Source organism: Mesoplodon densirostris, chromosome 2, assembly GCF_025265405.1.
Source record: "Mesoplodon densirostris isolate mMesDen1 chromosome 2, mMesDen1 primary haplotype, whole genome shotgun sequence".
NCBI lineage: Eukaryota > Metazoa > Chordata > Mammalia > Artiodactyla > Ziphiidae > Mesoplodon > Mesoplodon densirostris.
This window is the reverse complement of record NC_082662.1, coordinates 150,239,981-150,261,116: the sequence shown is the minus strand read 5'-3', so window position 1 is coordinate 150,261,116 and position 21,136 is coordinate 150,239,981. Positions and strand designations below refer to the sequence as shown.

At 38.3% G+C, this 21,136-nt stretch overlaps 2 protein-coding genes across 3 annotated transcripts in view; one reads left to right on the top strand and one right to left on the bottom strand.

Annotated features, from left to right (window-relative positions):
• HMCN1 (hemicentin 1) overlaps positions 1–21,136 on the top strand; it is a 755,474-nt gene that overhangs the window by 51,344 nt on the left and 682,994 nt on the right. The gene's annotated exons all lie outside the window — the stretch shown is intronic.
• Positions 5,245–5,610, bottom strand: LOC132483234 (RNA guanine-N7 methyltransferase-activating subunit-like protein). The gene has a single exon (XM_060088504.1). It carries the CDS (start codon positions 5,599–5,601, stop codon positions 5,245–5,247), a length of 357 nt encoding a protein of 118 aa, XP_059944487.1. The 5' UTR covers positions 5,602–5,610.

Below are 21,136 nucleotides of genomic sequence, written 5' to 3'. Positions count from 1 at the left end.
AGATGATCTCTGATTTTTAAACTGAGGATCTCTGATTTTAAAACTTTTAAGTTTTGATTTTTGGTAAAATCTATTTAACATTTCAGGATGCAGTCCTTTGATAAATGTCTGCAATTCCTTTAGTAATCTCTCTGCCTACAACAACGTCTAAATTAAGGACTTACTTTTTTATATGATAATGGGTTTTATCTTTATTATATAATTGCATCTTGAAAATTCATAACAAAATGGCAATTTCAATTAAAAAATGAGCAAAAGAACTAACCACCCTAAAGTCAAAATGCGTATTACAAGAATATGCAACCTCACTAACAACACAACTGCCAGTTAAAATGTGGGTGTGTGTTTTAACACCTTAACCATTTTTAGGTGTACAGTTCAGTGGCATAAAATACCTTTATATTATTGTGCAACCATCACTATCATCTGTCTCCAGAAGTTTTCATCCTCTCCTCAGCCCCTGGCAATCACCATTCTACTTTCTGTCTCAATGAATTTGACTACTCTAGGTAATTCATATGAGTGAAATCATACATATTTGTCCTTTTGTGACAGGCATATTTTACTTAGCATTATAGTCTTAAGGTTCATCTGTATGGTAGTGTGTGTCAGAATTTCCCTCCATTTTAAGACTGAATACTATTCCAGTGTATGTACTTCCTTTTGTTTATTCATTCATCTGTTGATGAACACTTGAGTTACTTTCACCCTTTGGCTGTTGTGAATAATACTGCTATAAACATGGGTGTACAAAAACCTATTCAAGTCACTGATTTTAATTATTTTGAATATATACCCAAAAGTGGAATTGCTGGATCATATGGTAATTCTACTTCTAATCTTTTGATGAACTGCTGTGCTGTTTTCTGTACTGGCTGCACCATTTTACATTCTCACTAAGAGCACAGTGAATTCCAGTTTCTCTACATCCTTGCCAACACTTGCTATTTTCTATTTTTTGGATAGTAGCTGTCTTAATGGGTATAAGGTGGTATCTCAATGTGGTTTTAATTTGCATTTCCCTAATGATTAATGATGTAGAGCATCTTCCCATGCACTTATTGGGCATCTGGATCTCTTCTTTCTATTCAAGTTCTTGGCCATTTTAAAATCAGATTGCTTGACTTTCTTGTTGTTGAGTTTAAGCACTTGCATTTGTATGTACATGTGGAAGATTAAGTTCAAAGAACTGATTTTTTTTCACACAATAGCCAGATAAATCCTTGGGATAGTTTAGAGAATTACCTAGTTGATGGTTGGGAGAACTCCCTTGAAGATATAAAAATAATACATGTTTTTTTGTTCAAAGATAAGATTCATTTATTTCCAGTGAGATCACCCATCTATAAAATTCATCTATCATCAACCAAAACAAGATCAGCCACTTAAAAATATATAGGTTAATTTATAACAAACTTTTATGAATATGACTAGGTAATAATTGACTGAAATAATCCTGAAACACATCAGGTAAGTATCACCAGATGTCAAATGAAAGGCTAATCCTTGAGTGTTAAAGAGATGAGACCTCTCAGTAATTTCAGCAAAGAGTCTTTCTGAGGATGGTTTGTTAGTGTCCAAGTGAGGAATGCTAAACGTGCCGGCTTCTCCTTAAGTTGTGGAAAAGAAGTTTGAGGATGGGGTACTAGAAATCTGAGCAGGCTTCACGGTGACCCTAGAGGCCAAACAGTTTGGCTTTAAGCACAGGAGATTAACTCATTGCTTTAAATCGAAGCTACTCTCCATCATTCAAAGTCCACTATATTCTGGTCTCACCTTGCTCACCCAACCTAATTTCTCATTCTCTTTCCAACATATTCTCCCCAAGCAGGCTAGCCTCCTCTTCATCCCAAACACTGTCTTGTGGCAGGTGTTTATCTCAGGGCACGAGGTATGCAAATAATGTGACTGTTTTTCTAACAGCTTGACTTCCATTTCAAGCCATTTTTCTGAAGGGCTATGAAAACTCATTTTCATTAAAATCATAGTTTTCCTCTATAAAAGTCCCAGGGGCTTAAGGTGAGCCAAGGTATCAAGTAGGGAGCCCATATTTCCTTGGAGTCCTTGGACCAGTATTTCTTTATCTCCCTCCCCCCTCTGAGCCCAGATAATAATTTTCTAGATCTACGGTGGAGACAATTTGCTCTCACTCATTCCAGTTCTTTTCTCCCTGGCCTAGTCCCTTTTCTATTAAGAGCCTGAACTTTTTTTTTTTTTTAAACATCTTTATTGGAGTATAATTGCTCTGCCATGGTGTGTTAGTTTCTGCTTTATAACAAAGTGAATCAGCTATATGTATACATATATCCCCATATCTCCTCCCACTTAGGTCTCCTTCCCACCCTCTATCCCACCCCTCAAGGTGGTCACAAAGCACCGAGCTGATCTCCCTGTGCTATGCGCTCCTTCCCACTAGCTAGCTATTTTACATTTGGTAGTGTATATCTGTACATGCCACTTTCTCACTTCATCCCAGCTTACTCTTCCCCCTCCCCGTGTCCTCAAGTCCATTCTCTACATCTGCGTCTTTATTCCTGCCCTGCCCCTAGGTTCTTCAGAATCTTTTTTTTTTTTTTAGATTCCATATATATGTGTTAGCATATGGTATTTGTTTTTCTCTTTCTGACTTACTTCACTTTGTATGACAGACTCTAGGTCCATCCATCTCACTATAAATAACTCAATTTTGTTTCTTTTTATGGCTAAGTAATATTCCATTGTATATATGTACCACATCTTCTTTATCCATTCGTCTGTCAATGGACACTTAGTTTGCTTCCATGTCCTGGCTATTGTAAATAGAGAAGAGCCTGAACTTTTGAAAGTCAAAAAACCAGAAGGAAACTCCTTTCTCTTTGTTGCTACATACTTTTCCCAAGACAAGGCACATAGAGCAGCCCTGCTGACTGTATGGGGGAAAAGGTGAAGAGAGTGGAGGGAATGAAACACTGGGGGAAAAATAATCAGTTAATATACAGAAATTTATCTCACTATACTAACTTCAACGCTTTTACATTTGCTCAGGTTGTTCTTGCTTAGAACATTCTTCCTCTTCCTTTATCCCTCTCCTGCTGTACTTCTCCTTCAATCTTTGGCTTAAGTCTTCCCTCTTCAATGTATTTATTCTCCTTTACTACTGCTCTTATAACTTATGTCACATGAATTAATATTGAATGTCTTATAATTGTTGTAGGACTGAAAGAAAAGTCACCTAGTCCAAGCCCTCATTTCAGGCTAGAATTTCTAAGGTATCCAAGTGTTAGTTTAACCCAGTCGTTCTCAATGTGATTCCCCTGACCAACAGCATCAAGTGGGAACTTGTTAAAAATGCAAATTCTCAAGTCTCTTTGTAGATCTACTGCATCAAACCCTGAGGTCAGGTCCAGAATCTGTGTTTTAACAAGCCATCCAGAGGATTCTGTTACTTACTCTGGTTTGAGAAGCACTGATTTAACCTATGTTAGCCAGTGGAAGGAGACACTTGTTAGTAGAAGCGATTTCAATATTTGAATGCCTACTGAATGTACTTGAATACCTCTAATGGGTGGTATTGATGGGGCACTCATAACTTATAAAGCCTCTTTGGAAAACTGATTTACATTGGTCTGAAATCTAAATCTAATGTCTTCTACCCATCGCTCAGATTTAGCTTCCTGGAGTCACAGGGAAGAAATCAAATCTCCCTTCCACGTGACAGCCTTTAAAATATCTCAGTATTACTATCATTTGCCTCTCTCTGCTCCTCTCTTATCCAGTGGCATGACTTTTGAGTCCCTTTACTGTCTTGCTTGCACACAGCTGAACACAATCTTATTTATTTACAGTTCTCTTTAGTGAGCTCTGCACAGAGCTGAGCCCTGCTGTTCAAGGTCAGACAAGCTAGAGGAGAGTGGTTATCAGTTTCTTGCTTCTAGGAATTATACTCACGTTAATGTGAGCTAATACGGCCTTAGCTGTTTTTTTGGTGGCTACAGTGTTAATTCGTACAAAGCATGTTGTTAACTGAAATTCTTTGCTGTTCTTCACTTCTTCTTTTAGAATTGCTTCCAGACCCCACTTTATGAATCACACAAAAGGAACTCATTTTTTAATGGTGGCAACACTTTTGTTTTTTTTTTAATCCAAATTGGAATTCTTCCTGTTGATACCCATCTGAGCCCCTAGGTACATATTCCAAATAGCTTTTGGTTGTATATACATATACTCTCACTGAAGGTAGTACTTGGCAGAAATTCCAATAAAGACTTTTCAAAGAGCTTTCCAACAATGGCAGTGTCCTTGGGAGGTACAGGTAACACATAACTGGACATATACATTTGTGTGCTTGCTTCTTATGGTGACTTTGCCTCACCTATTTGTTGCATCAAATATCCACCCTAATACAAGAAACCACAAAAAGAGATTTGACCGCATAAAACAGAAGAACCCAGATGTTTGTAGATCAAAGTAATGACACTCCTTAAAATGTTAGTAAGTAAAATATATTCAGTAAATAGTGTAAAATGTACTCAAATTGACAAGACTAACAATTCAGTCATTAAGTGAGAAAGGCATGAGCTTATTTATTCAACAAAATGTATAGAGCTCCTTATGTATAATGTGTAGGAAGAACTAATATATATTAGACTCCTGGAATATACCAGTCATTTTATGTGGAATCCCCATGAAGTAGAACTGATTATCCGGTTTTACAGTAGAGAACTGAGACTCTGAGGGGATAAGTTGTCCAAGGTCACAGAACAAGTAACAAAACAGATACTTGAACCCAGGCCTTCAGGCTCCAAATCTTGCTCCCTTTCTACTATATTATACGAGGAATATGAAAAACCAAAAGATATAGTTTCTGTACCCAAGAAACTCAAGGTACTTCATAGAAAAATAAGTAAATATGGATTTTTTAATTCTCTGTACATATCAAAGAAAGTTAAGTTAAAATTAAAAATTCGTTAATTGAATAAAAAATAATTTTAAAATGGCAGTGTTTAATTTTGGCAAGAGCTGAGTAAAATCAAAACTTTTCCTACAACTTGGTTAAAATTTATTTTGAAAGAAATTTAGCAATATAGATCAAGAACGATAAAAATATGTATACCCTCTTTTATACCCTTTTTAAAAAGTCTCAAGTTCCAAAAAATCAGTCCACTCTCTACAATCAGATGTAAAACTATGACCAACAGAAAACACAACGTAAACTTTTGTCATGTTAACAGTAAATGGTTTTACTAAGAACTACTGACATTTCTATCAGTAGTAGCCATAGGGAGGCCGTTGGTTGTGACCATAGTGTCCATATTGATGGGGGTAGTAAGGTTCTTGTCTGTGCTGTGGGTAATTGTTACCCCAGGATCGTCCATGCCACTGATTGGATCGATTGTCACTTGGCCACCCCCGTCTGCTATCTCTACCTCTAAACTGTCTGTTATCTTGCAACCTATTGCCTCTCTTTCTTTGGTTCCCATCAGCTCTGCTATTCCATTCCTCAACAATTGGAGGGGACTCAGGAGGGCGTTTCAGGTATTCCTGGTACTCTTTGTCATCTTCTGTGAATCTACTGACAAACATCTCTTCAAAATTTGGAACAGCTTCAGAAGTGTCAGTCATTCTGAAATTCCCAGGGATGTGAGGCAGCTGTACTATTTAATGTTTAGATTGTTTAGGTCTCTGGCCCAGAGCACCGTCACAGGATCTCCAGACCCCTTCAGCTCTCCGAGGTAACAGGGCCACTTTCATGTATCACTTTAATGTCAGCCCTCTGTATCTGCGGTCAGCATCTGCAGATTCAACCAACCAGGGATCATGTAATACGGTAGTACATATTTATTGAAAATATAAGTGGACCTGTGTGGTTCAAACCCGTGCTGTTCAAGGGTAAACTGTTTGTATATATGTTTGTGTAAATATATATCTATATCTACATATATATGTATACACACATACATTTATATTGCCTATCTTCTTTTTGGGTTTGAAAAAGTATTTTTATTGAAATATATTTGACAGGTAACATTGTGCAAATTTAAGGTGTACAAGATGTTGATATGATAGATTTGTATATTCTTATATGATTGCCACTGTAGAGATAGTTAGCACCTCTATCATGTCACATAATTATCATTTTTTTGTGGTGGGAATAATTAAGATCGAGTCTCTTAGTGAGTTTGCTGATTATAATACAATAATGTCTATATTCACTATACTCTGCATTAGATCTCTATGACTTATTTATCTACTAGTTGCAAGTTTGTCCCTTTGATCAACATCTCTTCTATTCCTGCCACACCCCAGCCCCTGGCAATCACCATTCTACTCTCTTTTTCTATAAGTTCAGCTTTTCTACATTGCACATGTCAGTGATATTGTACAGTTTTTATCTTTCTCTAACTTTTCTCACTTAGCATAATGTCCTCAGGTTCCATTCATGTTGTTGCAAATTGTAGGATCTCCTTCTTTCTCATGGCTGAATTTTCTGCCTATCTATCTATCTCAAATCTTATTTAACCACTCGCCTGCCTTTTTCTCTTAAAATTTTCTTATAAAATATGGCGCCTCTGGATTAAGGTCACCTTGACAATTTTTGTACTCTATACGTGTCTTTCAGCTTGTCACTGGATTTAACATAGACTAGAACATGGCATGTCTCATGGAAAGTTTTCATAGGCTGTGCCATTCTGTGGTCTCAGCCAATACTGTACTGAATTGTTGGTGGGAGCACAAAGCAAGGTGTCTAACAATCCAGGTAACCAAACAGCTCATAGACAGTGGCAAGTGTGGCCCGTTATATGTGACTTTCTGCTCTAAGTCCTCCCTGTCACTAAGAAGTTATTGAGCTTCAGAGTCACTGACTGAGTCTTGACAAAGTCTCTCCTTGACCAAACCTTAGTTAGGATCCTTTGAACCCTTTAGGCCTTGACCTTGGTGTCTGTCCTTGTTGGGCCAGCATCAGCCAGTCACAGCAAGAATCTTGCTAAGTTGGTTTAAAGAGAGGCCCCTACCCTTGATATCTGGTCATCCTCAATATAGAAAATTCCACATTCCCCAGCATCCCCCAGGTGATATATGATCACCTTGGCTTGCCTTCAGCAAGAGTTCTATCAAGTCACTTTAGGCAGAAATTCCCCTCACCCTTGTAGATAATGTAAGTAATCCTTTCTGTAATTTTCCACCCCCTGACCTCCACTCTTGACTAGAAATCCCCACTTGTGCATGCTGTTTTTGGAATTGAGCCCAGTTCTATACTGAGATCTCTTTCCTCCTATTGTAACTGTTTCTGAATAAAATATAAGTTTACCACTACAACTACCATCTAGCTCTGACTTTAACAGTCTTAGGTTTAAAAATTTCTGCCACAGTTGCCTTTTAAGCCCTTTGGTTTACATTTTGTTTGTGCAGAATTCTGTAAATTAAGATGATATAGGCATGAGTTACAGAATCACATAGACCTGTTTTGAATTACAGCCCTTTCATCTGCTAGCTGAGTGACATTTTGCAGAATACTTTATCCACTGCACCTCAATTTTCTTATTTGAAAAGTGGGCATAACCATACTGATCTAATAAGATTATGAGGAATAAATGAAGTAACACTTGCAAAAATGCTTAGGACAGAATAGTAACAAAATAAATGATATTATTATCATTTTGGTGGGATTGCCTAATGAGGAGAAACATTGGAATGTTTTATAGCAAGAATAACTGCTATTTAAAAGTGTTTCTTTTTTCATATTCTTTTCCATTATGGTTTATTATAGGATATTAAATGTAGTTCCTTGTGCCATACAATATAGTTTATCCATTCTATATATAATACTTTGCATCTGCTAGTCCCCAAAAAAGTGTGTTTCTGGTTTTGGAAATACCAGGTCAGCTTGGACCAGACCTTGTTTTTCTGGAAAGAACCACTTAATGGCTTTTCTCAGAATTGTGGAAATTTAGTAACAAGCTTACCTGTTTATGTAGCAATATGAAAATGCTTACATTATAATCAACAAAAAGAATACGCAATTGAGTATACAGTAGAACCAAATACTTATGATTCATGTTATAGGAAAGATATAGTATAAAGATGAACAAATATATGAAATGCAGATGTATTATAGTGGTGGAATAGGATTTTATTTGGTCAGACAATGGCAACCCCTCTCTGTGTTCTTAGTAGATAGGGATTGCTGGTTGGTGTATGTGGGGTGGGAAGAGGGAAGGCATATTTACACAGGGTGCCAAGAAACTTTTAGAAATCAAAGGGATTGAGATCCTCATCTCTTCCCTTTTGAGGTTCAATATTGTTAGGACATCTCTGACCTCATGGACCGAGGTGTTTCCAGTTGAAGTCACTGACCAGGAAAGGAGACCAGGTTTCTTCCACCCAGGAAGGAAGTCGCTATGAAGAAGGGGAGGGTTTAGGCTTGTGACACATGTCCCAAATAAGGTCCTAGATGGTGATGGGGAAGACTGGGTTGGTGTTGCTCATCTAACCCTCAGAAAAACTCTACAAGGCAGGACCTGGTGTTTATCCCTGTTTTTCATTACAAAACTTAGAGAGGTTAAGAAATTTGCCCAAAGTAAGAGTGCCAGGAGGTAACTAAGAGCTGAGACTTGAACTTGTCTGTCTCTAGGATCCTTGCATCTCACCACTATACTCTGTGTCCTGTCTGAGACCTTTATATGGTTTTTCTCCTCCTCAGTTGACAAAATAAAGAAATGCTAGTTGGAGTTGAGGATTAAGACAAATACTCCAGTGAGAAAGGTACTGGTAATTAGAGAAAGAGAACCCAAAAGGGCTTTGAGGTTTCCTGGCCTCCTGCAAGAGGGTAATGATTATGTGATGTAATCCACATTCTTGCCTGACTTCTGGAAATAAGAAAAACAAGAATTTTCAAGATGATTGCCTAAGATTAAAGGTCATTCTGTGGCCATATTTAGTGGTTGGTTTTTTTCCTATGAAAACTTGATCTTTCCGGACCTTAATGATCTCATCAGTAAAATAAGAGGGTTGTACTAAGTCATTGTTTAAGGTACTTTTCACGCTTTAATGTTTGTGAGTGCCCGAATTTATAAGCTTTTTCTGGTATTTAACCTTTGGCCTTAGCCTCTTTAGCACTATGCTCAAAACTGATAGACTCAAAGTTTATGTGACAGGTAAGGAAGCCAGGACAAAGGACTTAAGGAAGGTTATGAAGCAGGGAGTCTGGCAGCAAAAGGTTTCACAGCTATTTATTAAATGGAGTTGAAAGGAAATAATTCAGGATCTCAGAAACCAGTGGATAAAGCAGAAAAGGTTGAAGTTCAGGAAAGGCTTTCAGAGGGATTACATAGAGAAATGGATAAGATTTGGTTGTGCCTTAGATGTTAGCAGGCTGCAATTAGATTGGCCAGTGTGACTTAGAGAAAAGGATTAGCCATCACAGGGGTGTGAGTGAGTAACAGATTGCTGTGCAGCTCCCCTATCTCACAGCTCCAGCCCCAATCTCTTGGAAGATGGCGTAGCTGCTGACACCATCACCAAAAACTCTACTCGCAATTACACAAAGCTTTCTTAGTCTTAGTTCAGGTGAACCAAAGAATAGATACCAACTGAGGAAAAGAAATGTTAAAAAAAAGTCATGAAAACACAGTTGGGAGCAGTTTCATTCTGATCTGTTTGAGAGAGTAACCACTTTCTTGTCCTCCTCTTCCTTCCTTCTTTCTTCTCATCTTCCTTCTTTTGCCTCATCTATCCACTTCTTTCTCCTTCCTTTCTCTGCAGTTCCTTTCCCTCACCTCTTCATTCTTTCCTCCCCCACTCCCAGCACTTACAACACCATGTTTAAAAGTCCATGCTGGGCACTGTGGCCAACACAAGATAAAGGAGACATAGTTCCATTTTCTCACGTTGCTCTGAAGCAACAAGAGAGACAGACACAGACAAAGAATGCAGTAAACCAAATTTGTAAAAATCATCTCTCGGGTTTCTTTTCCTCACCTCCACCTTGTCTGTACAGACCCATTCCAAATCTGCTAAAGTTCTCTCCTCCTCCTCCTCCTCTTCCCCTCCCCATCCTCTTCCCTTCTAAAGCTTGTTCTAAGGATTAGATGACTAATGGCTAATAATTTTCCCTAAGCTAGGAGAAAAAATTCTCCTAAGGTTCATTGTGTCATATCAAGCAAATTCCAGACATAAGACCAGTCACTAGCTGGGGCTTCCTCCTCTTTTTATTAAAACAGTTACACAGAGTGTTTTAAAAAATAAGTTTCAGCATTTAATCTTTTTATTGAGTAATGATAGTATTTCCAGGACTTTATTGAATGCTTACCATGTGCTAGGTACTTAACATTATTTCTAATCCTTGTATTATCACTCCGCTGCTAACATCAATTCATAGATGGATAACTCAGAGAGGTTAAGTGACTAGTCTGATGTAAAACAGACAGAAGTGGAATTAGAACATAAATCTAACTCAAAAACCCAAGCTCTTTTCACTACCTCTGTGCTTTAATGACAAAGGGGGTTGCATACAATCTTTTTACTCCTCTTCAGAAGAATTCTACTTTCAAGTACTGTTTTTTGTTTATTTTGTTTTTGTCTTATTTCTCAAACTTACTCATGAGGTAAGGCATGTGTTAAAGTTAGACTACTAGCTTTGAAATACAATTGGATTCCTTCTAGGTTATACAAGTATGTGATCTGTTTTTGTTATCAATTGTAAACTCTACTATGATATTCAATTAAAATTTTTAATAGTTAGAAAAAGTACCAGAGTGGCATAATTTTTTAAAGTTAAGACTTTAAAAGTCTTATTTCTCCAAAGAAGATATACAGATTGCCAACAAACACATGAAAGGATGCTCAACATCATTAATCATTAGAGAAATACAAATCAAAACTACATTGAGGTATCACCTCACACTGGTCAGAATGGCCATCATCAAAAAATCTACAAACAATAAATGCTGGAGAGGGTGTGGAGAAAAGGAAACCCTCTTGCACTGTTGGTGGCAATGTAAATTGATACAGCCACTATGGAGAACAGTATGGAGGTTCCTGAAAAAACTAAAAATAGAACTACCATATGACCCAGCAATCCCACTACTGGGCATATACCCTGAGAAAACCATAATTCAAAAAGAGTCATGTACCACAATGTTCATTGCAGCTGTATTTACAACAGCCAGGACATTGAAGCAACCTAAGTGTCCACTGACAGATGAATGGATAAAGATGTGGTACATATATACAATGGAATATTACTCAGCCATGAAAAGAAATGAAATTGAGTTATTTGTAGCGAGGTGGATGGACCTGGAGACTGTCATACAGAGTGAAGTAAGTCAGAAAGAGAAAAACAAATACTGTATGCTAACACATATATATGGAATCTAAAAAAAAATGGTTCTGAAGAACCTTGGGGCAGGACAGGAATAAAGACACAGACATAGAGAATGGACTTGAGGACACGGGGAGGGGGAAGGGTAAGCTGGGACGAAGTGAGAGCATGGCATGGACATATATACACTACCAAATGTAAAATAGATAGCTAGTGGGAAGCAGCCGCATAACACAGGGAGATCAGCTCGGTGCTTTGTGACCATCTAGAGGGGTGGGATAGGGAGGGTGGGAGGGAGATGCAAGAGCGAGAGGATATGGTGATATATGTATATGTATAGCTGATTCATTTTGTTATACAGCAGAAACTAACACAACATTGTAAAGCAATTATACTACAATAAAGATGTTAAAAAAAAGACTATAAAAGTCTTAAATTTAATGCTTTATTTATAAAAACACATGTAGTTTTATACATTAATATTCTTTGTGCAAAACACATGTGGACTTACAGGCATTAAAAAAGCCAAAGGAAATCGTAAGTCTTCTTACTGCTTGGTGTCATATACAACTTTAATGTATATTCACTTGATTTATAGAAGTTGCCAGAAAAAAAATCTCACTTTGATATTGTACAGCTTAAAAATAACATTATGAATTTTATAACCAATTTAGTTCAAAAGACTGTAAGAGAAACCTAATGGATTATTAATTTTTTGTATCTTGGCATTGATTATATCATTCCTACTGCATTAATATTAATTTTCATTGAGAATATTTTGCCAGTATGCTTCTGTTACAACATAATAATCAATAGGGGAAAGTGTAGCATTGATCTGAAATCAGTTGTAATAGATTGTGACATTAATTTGTGCTCATCCTATCATGAATTTGTATCACATTGAACTGATGCTGGTCATGTCCACATTACAATAGAATTTCATGCCATGTCTACATGGTGCCTAGATAATAGAGGCAGTGTTTAAACAGCGGTTCCTTTAACCCCTCTGGGTGTCAATGCTTTCATCCGTAGGTACAGATTATATTGCATCAAAAGAGTGAATGGCACATTGCTAACATTTGGTGTGGGTTTACTATTATAATCTATGAACCCTATTTTAGGAGTGAGAATGCTATTAGTAATGTTGCCTGTAACAACTGTTGAAGCTTGAAGCTAAACACCTTGAAGCTAAACCCACCAGTAGTCAGAGATATTAAACTAGTTTAAATGTGGACCTAATACAGCTTACAATCCATGAGAGAGGTTTGGAGAGGACTTTGACCATGTTTGAGGGGTGGGATCTTCTAACAGGGGAGAGCAGGGAGCAACATTTTGATGTCAGTCATCAGTTAAGCTCTTAATTTTCCGGGTTTTCTGAACTGTGCGTCCAGGGCATGCTCTGGAAGAAACTTCAGTGCTCCATCCAAATAAGCTTTAGAAATATTGCATAACCTACTCTTTTCTTGGAGATTCACAGTATTCATTTACATAGGAAAAGCTTAGAGGTATGCAAAAAAGAATCCTGTTTTTACTTAATTCCACCTCACTTTTCTCAAACTTATTTGTTAATGGAACCCTTTAAAAACATACCACCTTTAAATAGTCTGTATAATTAGTCCTCCATGGAACACATCTAGAGAAATGCTGATTCATAGAAAACTCAAAACTCAGCTACTTTTCCCTTTTTAAAATTTAGGAGTTTAAGGGACTTCCCTGGTGGCACAGTGGTTAAGAATCTGCCTGCCAGTGCAGGGGACATGGGTTCGAGCCCTGGTCCAGGAAGATCCCACATGTTGTGGAGCACCTAATCCCATGCGCTACAACTACTGAGCCTGCATTCTAGAACCTGCGAGCCACAACCACTGAGCCCACGTGCCACAACAATGGAAGCCCGTGTGCCCAGAGCCTGTGCTTTGCAACAAGAGAAGCCAACACAATGAGAAGCCTGAGCACCACAACGAAGAGTAGCCCCCACTTGCTGCAACTAGAGAAAGCCCATGAGCAGTAGAGAAGACCCAATGCAGCCCCCCCAAAATTAATTAATTAATTAATTAAAAAAAAATAAAATTCATGCGTTTAAGACAAATTGTGCTGACAAATAGCTTCTCCAATTTACCTTGTCATACATATTTAGTTGTAACAAAAACTTAACCATGTGGTAGGTAGTGAGTTCATAAAACCCAGGTGAGGAGATCAGAAGCCATGTATCTATATATGCCAGATGTGTCTATATTTAATTACTTTTTTTTTTGGTGACTTCCTTCCTCCCTCCCTCCCTCCTTCCCTCTTTCTTTCTTTCCTTCCTTCCTCCCTTCCTTTCTTCTCTCTCTCTCTTTCTTTCTTTTCTTTCAGTTTTATTGAGATATAATTGACATATAGCCCTGTATACGTTTAAGGTGTACAGTGTAATGATTTGACTTACATACATCATGAAATGATTATCACAATAAGTTTAGTGAACATCTGTCATCTCATATAAATACAAAATTAAAGAAATAGAAAAAAATTTTTTCCTTGTGATGAGAACTCAGGATTTACTCTCTTAACAACTTTCAAATATAACATACAGCAGTGTTCATTGTATTTATTATGTTGTACATCACATCCCTAGTACTTATTTATCTTATAACTGGGTGTTTGTACCTTTCATGCAGTTCCCCCTCTCCTGATCCCCTGCCTCTGGTAACCACAAATCTGATCTCTTTTTCTCTGAGTTTCCTTGTTTGTTTTGAAGTATACTTGACCTACAATGCTATCTTAGTTCCTGTTATACAACATAGTGATTCAGTATTTCTATACATTACAAAATGATCACTGTGATCATTCTAGTAACCATCTGTCACCATACAATGTTTTTTCATTATTGACAGTATTCCCCATGCTGTACATTTCATCCCTGTGGGTCATGTATTTTAAAACTGGAAGTTTGTACCTCAATCTCTGTCACCTATTTCTTCCTTCCCCCCACTCCCTTCTCCTCTGGTAACCATCTATTGTTTTTTGGGTTTGTTTTGTTTTTTTCCTGTAGCTACAACTCTGTTTCTGTTGTGTTGTTTATTCACTTGTTTTTTAGATTCCACATATAAGTGAAATCATACAGTATTTGTCTTTCTCTGTCTGACTTATTTCATTTAATATGATACCATCTGGGTCTAGCCATGTTATCACAAATGGCAAGATTTCATTATTTTTTATGGTTGAGTAATATTCCATTCTATAGATATACCACATATTCTTTATCCATTCATCGATCAGTGGGGGCAATTAGGTTGCTTCCATATCTTGGCTGTTGTAAATAATGCTGCAATGAACATTGGAGTGCATATACCTTTTCCAATTAGTGTTTTTGTCTTTTTTCAGATAAATACCCAGGAGTAGAATTGCTGGATCATATGGTAGTTCTATTTTAACTTTTTGAGGCATATCCGTACTATTTTCCATAGATGCTGCACCAATTTACATTCCCACCAACAGTGCACAAGGGTTCCCTTTTCTCTACATCCTTGCCATCACTTGCTATTCGCTGTCTTTTTATTAATAGCCATTCTGACAGGTGTGAGGTGATATCTCACTGTGGTTTTGATTTTCATTGCCCTGATGATTAGTGATGTTGAACGTCTTTTCGTATGCCTGTTGGCCAGCTATATGTTTTCCTTGGAAAAATGTCTATTCACATCCTCTGCCCATTTTTAATTGGGTTGGTATTTTGTTGTTGTTCTTTTTGTTTGTTTTGTTTTGTTTTTTGTTGATGTTGAGTTGTATGAATTCCTTCTGTATTTTGGATATTAACCCCTTATTGAACATATTGTTTGCAAATATCTTCTCCCATTCAGTAGACAGGCTTTCTGTTTCACTGCGTTTCCTTTTCTGTGCAAAGCTTTTTAGTTTGACGTAGTCCCATTTGTTTTTTTTTTTTTTTTTTTGCTTTTGTTTCCCTTGCCTGAAGAGACAGATCCAAAAAATTATTACTAAGACTGATGTCAAAGACCTTACTGCCTATGTTTTCTTTCTTTTTTTTTTTTTGGACTTAATTGATATCTATAGGACACTCCACCAAAAACAACAGAATACACCTTCCTCTCAAGTTCCCATGCAACACCATTCACGATAGATCATACCCTGGTCCACAAACCAAGCCTTGGTAAATTCAAGAAAACCGAAATCGTATCCAGCATCTTCTCCAACCACAATGCTACAAGACCAGGTATCAATCACAGGAAAAGATCTTCTGTTCTATTCATGAAGTGAGAAAGTTTTCCCAAGCCAATGAAACACAGAGTACCCTTCAGGTTTTCCCTTTCTAGTTGGAAAAGTTCAGTGACATGGAGCAATGACTCCTCTGGTGCTCTACATGGTTCAATTGTTGGTGAGGATATGGAGCAACTGGAACTTTCATACACTCCTGTGAGGCTTTCACACCATATGAAGTCACTGTTCACCTTTTTCTGCCGTTATCATCTCCATCAACTGCTGAATTCTGCTAGTGTTGGAGGGTCTCCTGCAGATGCAGCGGGTGGCTCTGTCTCACTGTGAGGACAAGGACACTGGCAGCAGAAGTTCTGGGAAGTACTCCTTGGAGTGAGCCCTCCCAGAGTCTGCCATTGGCCCCACAAAATAGTCCAGGTAGGACTGCCTATGTTTTCTTCTAGCAGTTTTATAGTTTCAGGTCTTAAATTCAAAATGGATTAAAGACTTAAATATGTGTTTGTGCATAGTGTGAGAGAACAGTCCAGTTTGATTCTTTTGCATGTAGTTGTCTGGTTTTCCCAACATCATTTAGTGAAGAGACTGTCTTTTTCCCATTGTATATTCTTGTCTCCTTTTTCATAGATTAATTGCCCATATAAGTTTGGGTTTATTTCTGGGCTCTCTAATCTGTTCTGTTGATCTATGTATCTGTTTTTGTGCCAATACCATGCTGTTTTGATACTGTACCTTTGTAGTACAGTTGGAAATCAGGGAATGTGATACCTCCATTTTTTGTTCTTCTTTCTCAAGATTGTTTTGGCTATTCATGCTTTTTTGTGGTTCCATACAAATTTTAGAATTATTCTGGTTCTGTGAAAAATGCCATTAGTATTTTGGTAGGGGTTGCTTTGAATTTGTAGATTGCCTTGGGTAGTATGGTCATTTTAACAATATTAATTCCTCCAATCCATGAACATGGAATATCTTTCCATCTCTTTGTGTCATCTTCAATTTCTTTCATCAGTGTCTAAGAGTTTTCTGAGTACAGATATTTACCTCATTAGTTAGATTTATTTCTATGTATTTTATTCTTTTTGATGTGATGGTAAATAGGATTGTTTTCTTAATTTCTCTTTCTGATAACTTGTTGTTAGTGTATAGAAATGCAAGATTTATGTATGTTAATTTTGTATCCTGCAACTTTACAGAATTCATTAATGAGCTCTAGTGGGGTTTTTTTTTTTTGGTGACATCTTTAGGATTTTCTATGTATAGTATCATGTCATCTGCAAATAGTGACAGTTTTATTCCTTCCTCTCCCATTTGGATTCCTTTTATTTCTTTTCCTTCTCTGATTGCTATGGCTAGGACTTCCAATACTATACTGAATAAAAATGGCAAGAGTGGGCATCCTTGTCTTGTTTCTGATCTTAGAAGAAATGCTTCAGCTTTTCACCTTTGAGTGTGATGTTAGTCATGGGATTGTCATATATGGCCTTTGTTATGTTGAAGTATATTCCCTCTATACATATATATATATTAAGTATATATATATACTTAATATATATATATAAGTTTATCTGGTCTAGTATGTCATTTAAGGTTAGTGTTTTCTTATTGATTTTCTGTCTGGATGATCTATCCATTGATTTAAGTGGGCTGTTAAAGTCCCCTACTATTATTGTGTTACTGTCAATTTCTCCCTTTATGTCTATTAATATTTGCTTTATGTATTTAGGTGCTTCTATGTTGGGTGCATATATATTTACAATTGTTGTAACTTCTTCTTGGATTGACCCTTTGATCATTATGTAATGTCCTTCTTTGTCTTTTGTTACAATCTATGTTTTCAAGTCTATTTTGTCTGATATAAGTATTACTAACCTGGCTTTCTTTTCATTTCCATTTACATGGAATAACTTTTTCCATCCCCTCACTTTCAGTTTGTTTGTGTCTTTAGATCTGATGTGAGTCTCTTGTAGAGTCATATATGTATGTGTGTGTGTGTGTGTGTGTGTGTGTATGTATAGTTATTTTAAGTTACTGATCTTAGGTTCAAACACATTTTAACAACTCTGCATTCCCCCCAACCCACATTTCCTGTTTTTAACATCATATTTTACATCTTTTTGTTTGTGTATCCCTTAACTACTTCTTGTGGTTATATATAGTTTTACTACTTTTGTCTTCTAACCTTTCTACTAGCTTTATATGTGGTTGATTTACTACCTTTACTGTATATTTGCCTTTACTAATGAGCTTTTCCCTTCATAATTTTTATATTTCTAGTCGTGGCCTTTCCTTTTTTGCTTAGGAAGTCCAATTAACGTTTCTTGTAAAGCTGGTTTCGTGATCCTGAACTCTTTTATCAATAGCTTTTGCTTCTCTGTGAAATTTTTGTTCTTTCCATCAAGTATGAGTGAAAGACTTGCCAGGTAGTCTTTGTTGTAGGTTCTTCCCGTTCATCACTTTAAATATATAGTACCACTCCATTATGACCTGCAAAGTTTTTGCAGAAATGTCAGCTAATAGTTTTATAGGAGTTCCTTGTATGTAACTTGTTGCTTTTCCCTTTCTGCTTTTAAAAGTCTCTCCTTATCTTTATTTTTTTCCATTTTAATTACAGTGTGTCTTGCTGTGGTCCTCTTTCAGTTGATCCTGTTTAGGACTCTTCCAGCTCATGGATCCATTCTTCTGTATTGTCTTATCTCCTGTTGATTCCTTCTAGTGTATATTCTATTTCCGTTATTGCATTCTTCATCTCTGTTTGTAACTTCTTTATATTTTCTAACTCTTTGTTAAAAACTTCTGACTTCTCACTCTGTTCTTTCAGTCTTCTCCTGAGTTCTCTGAGCCTCTTTACCTTGAACTCTTTATTGGGTAAATCACTTATCTGCACTTCACTTAGTTCTGGGATTTCATCTTGTTCCTTTGTTTGTAATATATTCTCCTGTTAACTCATTTCACCTAATTTGCTATTTTTATGTCTATGTATTTGGTAGGTTGGTTATGTTTCCCAGCCTTGGAGAAATGGCCTTTTGTAGGAGATATCCTATGCATCCCAGCAGTGCACTACTTTCTGGCCAGCAGAACTACATGCTCTAGGGATGCCCCCTATGTGGGCAGTGTGGGTCCTTCTTTTGTGGTGGACTGAATACTATGGGTGGTCTGTTAGGTGTGATTGGCTCCCGGTCTGTTTGGTTGCCAGGCCCTGTCTTGTGCAGAGTCTTTTGGCCACCGGTGGGTAGGGCCAGGTCACTAGGCTGTTGGCTGCAGAGCTCTGGGGGCCCCAAGGACAGTGCTGGCTCACTGGTGGGTGGAGCCAGGTTCCAGGGTAGGTGGCTTCAGGACTGGGATTCCTGGATCTAGTGCCACCTTACATGTGAGTGGAGCTAGTTCCTGACATGGCTGGCTGTGTGGTCCAGGGTGTCTTCCCACTGGTGATTGGGACCAAATCCCAGGGCAGCTGACTGAGGAGCTCAAGGTGTTCCAGAGCTGGTGCTGGCTTACTGGTGGGTGGGCTGAGTCCTAACATGACAGACTACAAGGCCCAGAGGATTCTGAGGCTGATGCCCACCCACTGGTGGCTGAGGCTGCTCTTGGGGTAGTGCTAACCCACTGGGGGCTAAGCTGGGTCTTATGGTTTCTGGGTGCAGGGCTCTGGGATTCCCAAGGCTCTTGCCAGTGCACTGGTGTGCAGGGCCAGATCCTGGGCCCTCTGGGGAACAAGGTTGTGTCCCAGGGTGGCAGTGGGCTCAGGCAGCCTAAGCTGGTGTGTGGGGCTGTGTCCCTGACTGGCTAGTTGCTTGGCCTGAGGCATACAAGTCCTGGTGTCAGTAGGCTGGTGGATAGGACTGGGTTCAGTGCTAATAGGCTAGAGGGAGGATTCCAAAATTGTGCTTGCCAGCACCAGTGTCCTCATGGTAAAACCAGCTCCCCCCAAATGGCTACCACCAGTGTCTGTGTTCCCAGGGTGAGTGCCAGGTGCCTGCTGCTTCTCTGAGAGGCTCTCCAAGATCAGCAGATCATTCTGACCCAGACTCCTTTCAAATTACTGCTTCTGTCCTGGGTCCTGGAGTGTGTGAGATTTTGTGTGCACCCTTTAAGAGTGGAGTCTCCTTTAAGAGTGGAGTCTCTATTTCCCAAATCCCTCTGGCTCTCCCGAAAGTAAGCCCTGCTGGCCAAACAGAGCCAAACATTCTGGGGAGCTCATCTTCCCCATGCAGGCTCTCTTGGCTGGGGAGCCCGATGTGGGGCTCAGACCTCTTGCTTCTTGTGGAGAGCCTCTGCAGTTGTAATTATCCTCCCATATGTTGGTTGCCCACCTGGGGGTATGTGTCTTGACTATACCTCCTCTCCACCCTTACACTTGTCTTACTGTGGTTCCTTCTTTATATCTTTAGTTGTAAGAGATCTTTTCTGCTAGTCTTCTCATCTTTCTCATCAATAGTTGTTCTATAAATAGTTGTAATTTTGGTGTATCTATGGGAGGAGGTGATCTCAGGGTCTTTCTACTCCACCATCTTGGCCACTCACCACTAACTCACTTTTCAGAAAAACATTTTAAGACCCTGTAACCATGTTTATATTCTCATTCCAATTTCTTGAGGACAACAGAGATGAATCTGGGGAAAATTACCACAGGGGAAAAAACACATTACACCTGGATAAATTTGCATCCAGTAATCTAGGCTTTGGTGTTACTAAGTCGTGTTCAATAATTATTTAGCGCTTTGTGCTCACAGTGGTAGGTATGCTCTGGAAACACATAACTGTCATGCACTTTATAATGTATGTTTTAAAAGTAATTCTTTTTCCATATTATATTAGTTATCTATCACTGCATAATAAATTACCCCCAAATTTAGCACCATAAACAACAACCACTTATTATCCTTACATTGTTGGGGGGTCTAGGCTGCAGCCCAGGTGCTGACAGGAACTGCAGTTATCTTGAGGCTCGACAAGGGGAGAATCTGCTTTCAAGCTCACCCACGTGGTTGTTGGCAGGATTTAGTTCTTTGTGGGCTGCTGGACTGAAGGCCTCTGTTGCTGACTGGATGTTAGCTGGAGGTCTCCCTCTGTCCATTGCCACATGTGCCTTTCCATAGGGCAACTCACAGTATGGTAGCTGGCTTTCATCAGCTGAGCAAGTAAGAGAACAAGAGAGGGTGTGCAAGATAGAAGCCAGAGTCCTTTTGAAACTTCATCTCAGAAGTGACATCCTATCACTTTTGTCACATTTTGTTTGTTAGAAGCTCTTTACTAGGTCCAGTCCACACTCAGGGGAGGGAATTATATCAGGACATGAATACCAGGAAGTGGGGATCATTAAGAGTCATTTTAGAAGCTGTCTATCACACACATTAAAAAATTGTGGCATGAGGGTGTTGTTCCACTAAATGGGTCTGGTACTTAAGGATATGTTGATGTTAGTCTGATTCAGAGATTATAGGTTCATGCATTAAAATCCAATAAAATATTGAATGATGAGATAGAGAAATTGTACTTACCTCAATTCCTTTCCAGATAAATACAGAACACTGTATTTACTTGGAAAGAATGTCTTGGTAATCTCTGGTTAGGTTGAAAAAGAGGTCTGGAAGACAAGGATCAGTACTTTGTGTCAGGTTGATGCCACAGAGTGGA

What these genes read in the sequence shown, in the direction of transcription:
- LOC132483234 (XM_060088504.1), bottom strand. Translation starts at nt 5,601, where the DNA reads ATGACTGACACTTCTGAAGCTGTTCCAAATTTTGAAGAGATGTTTGTC.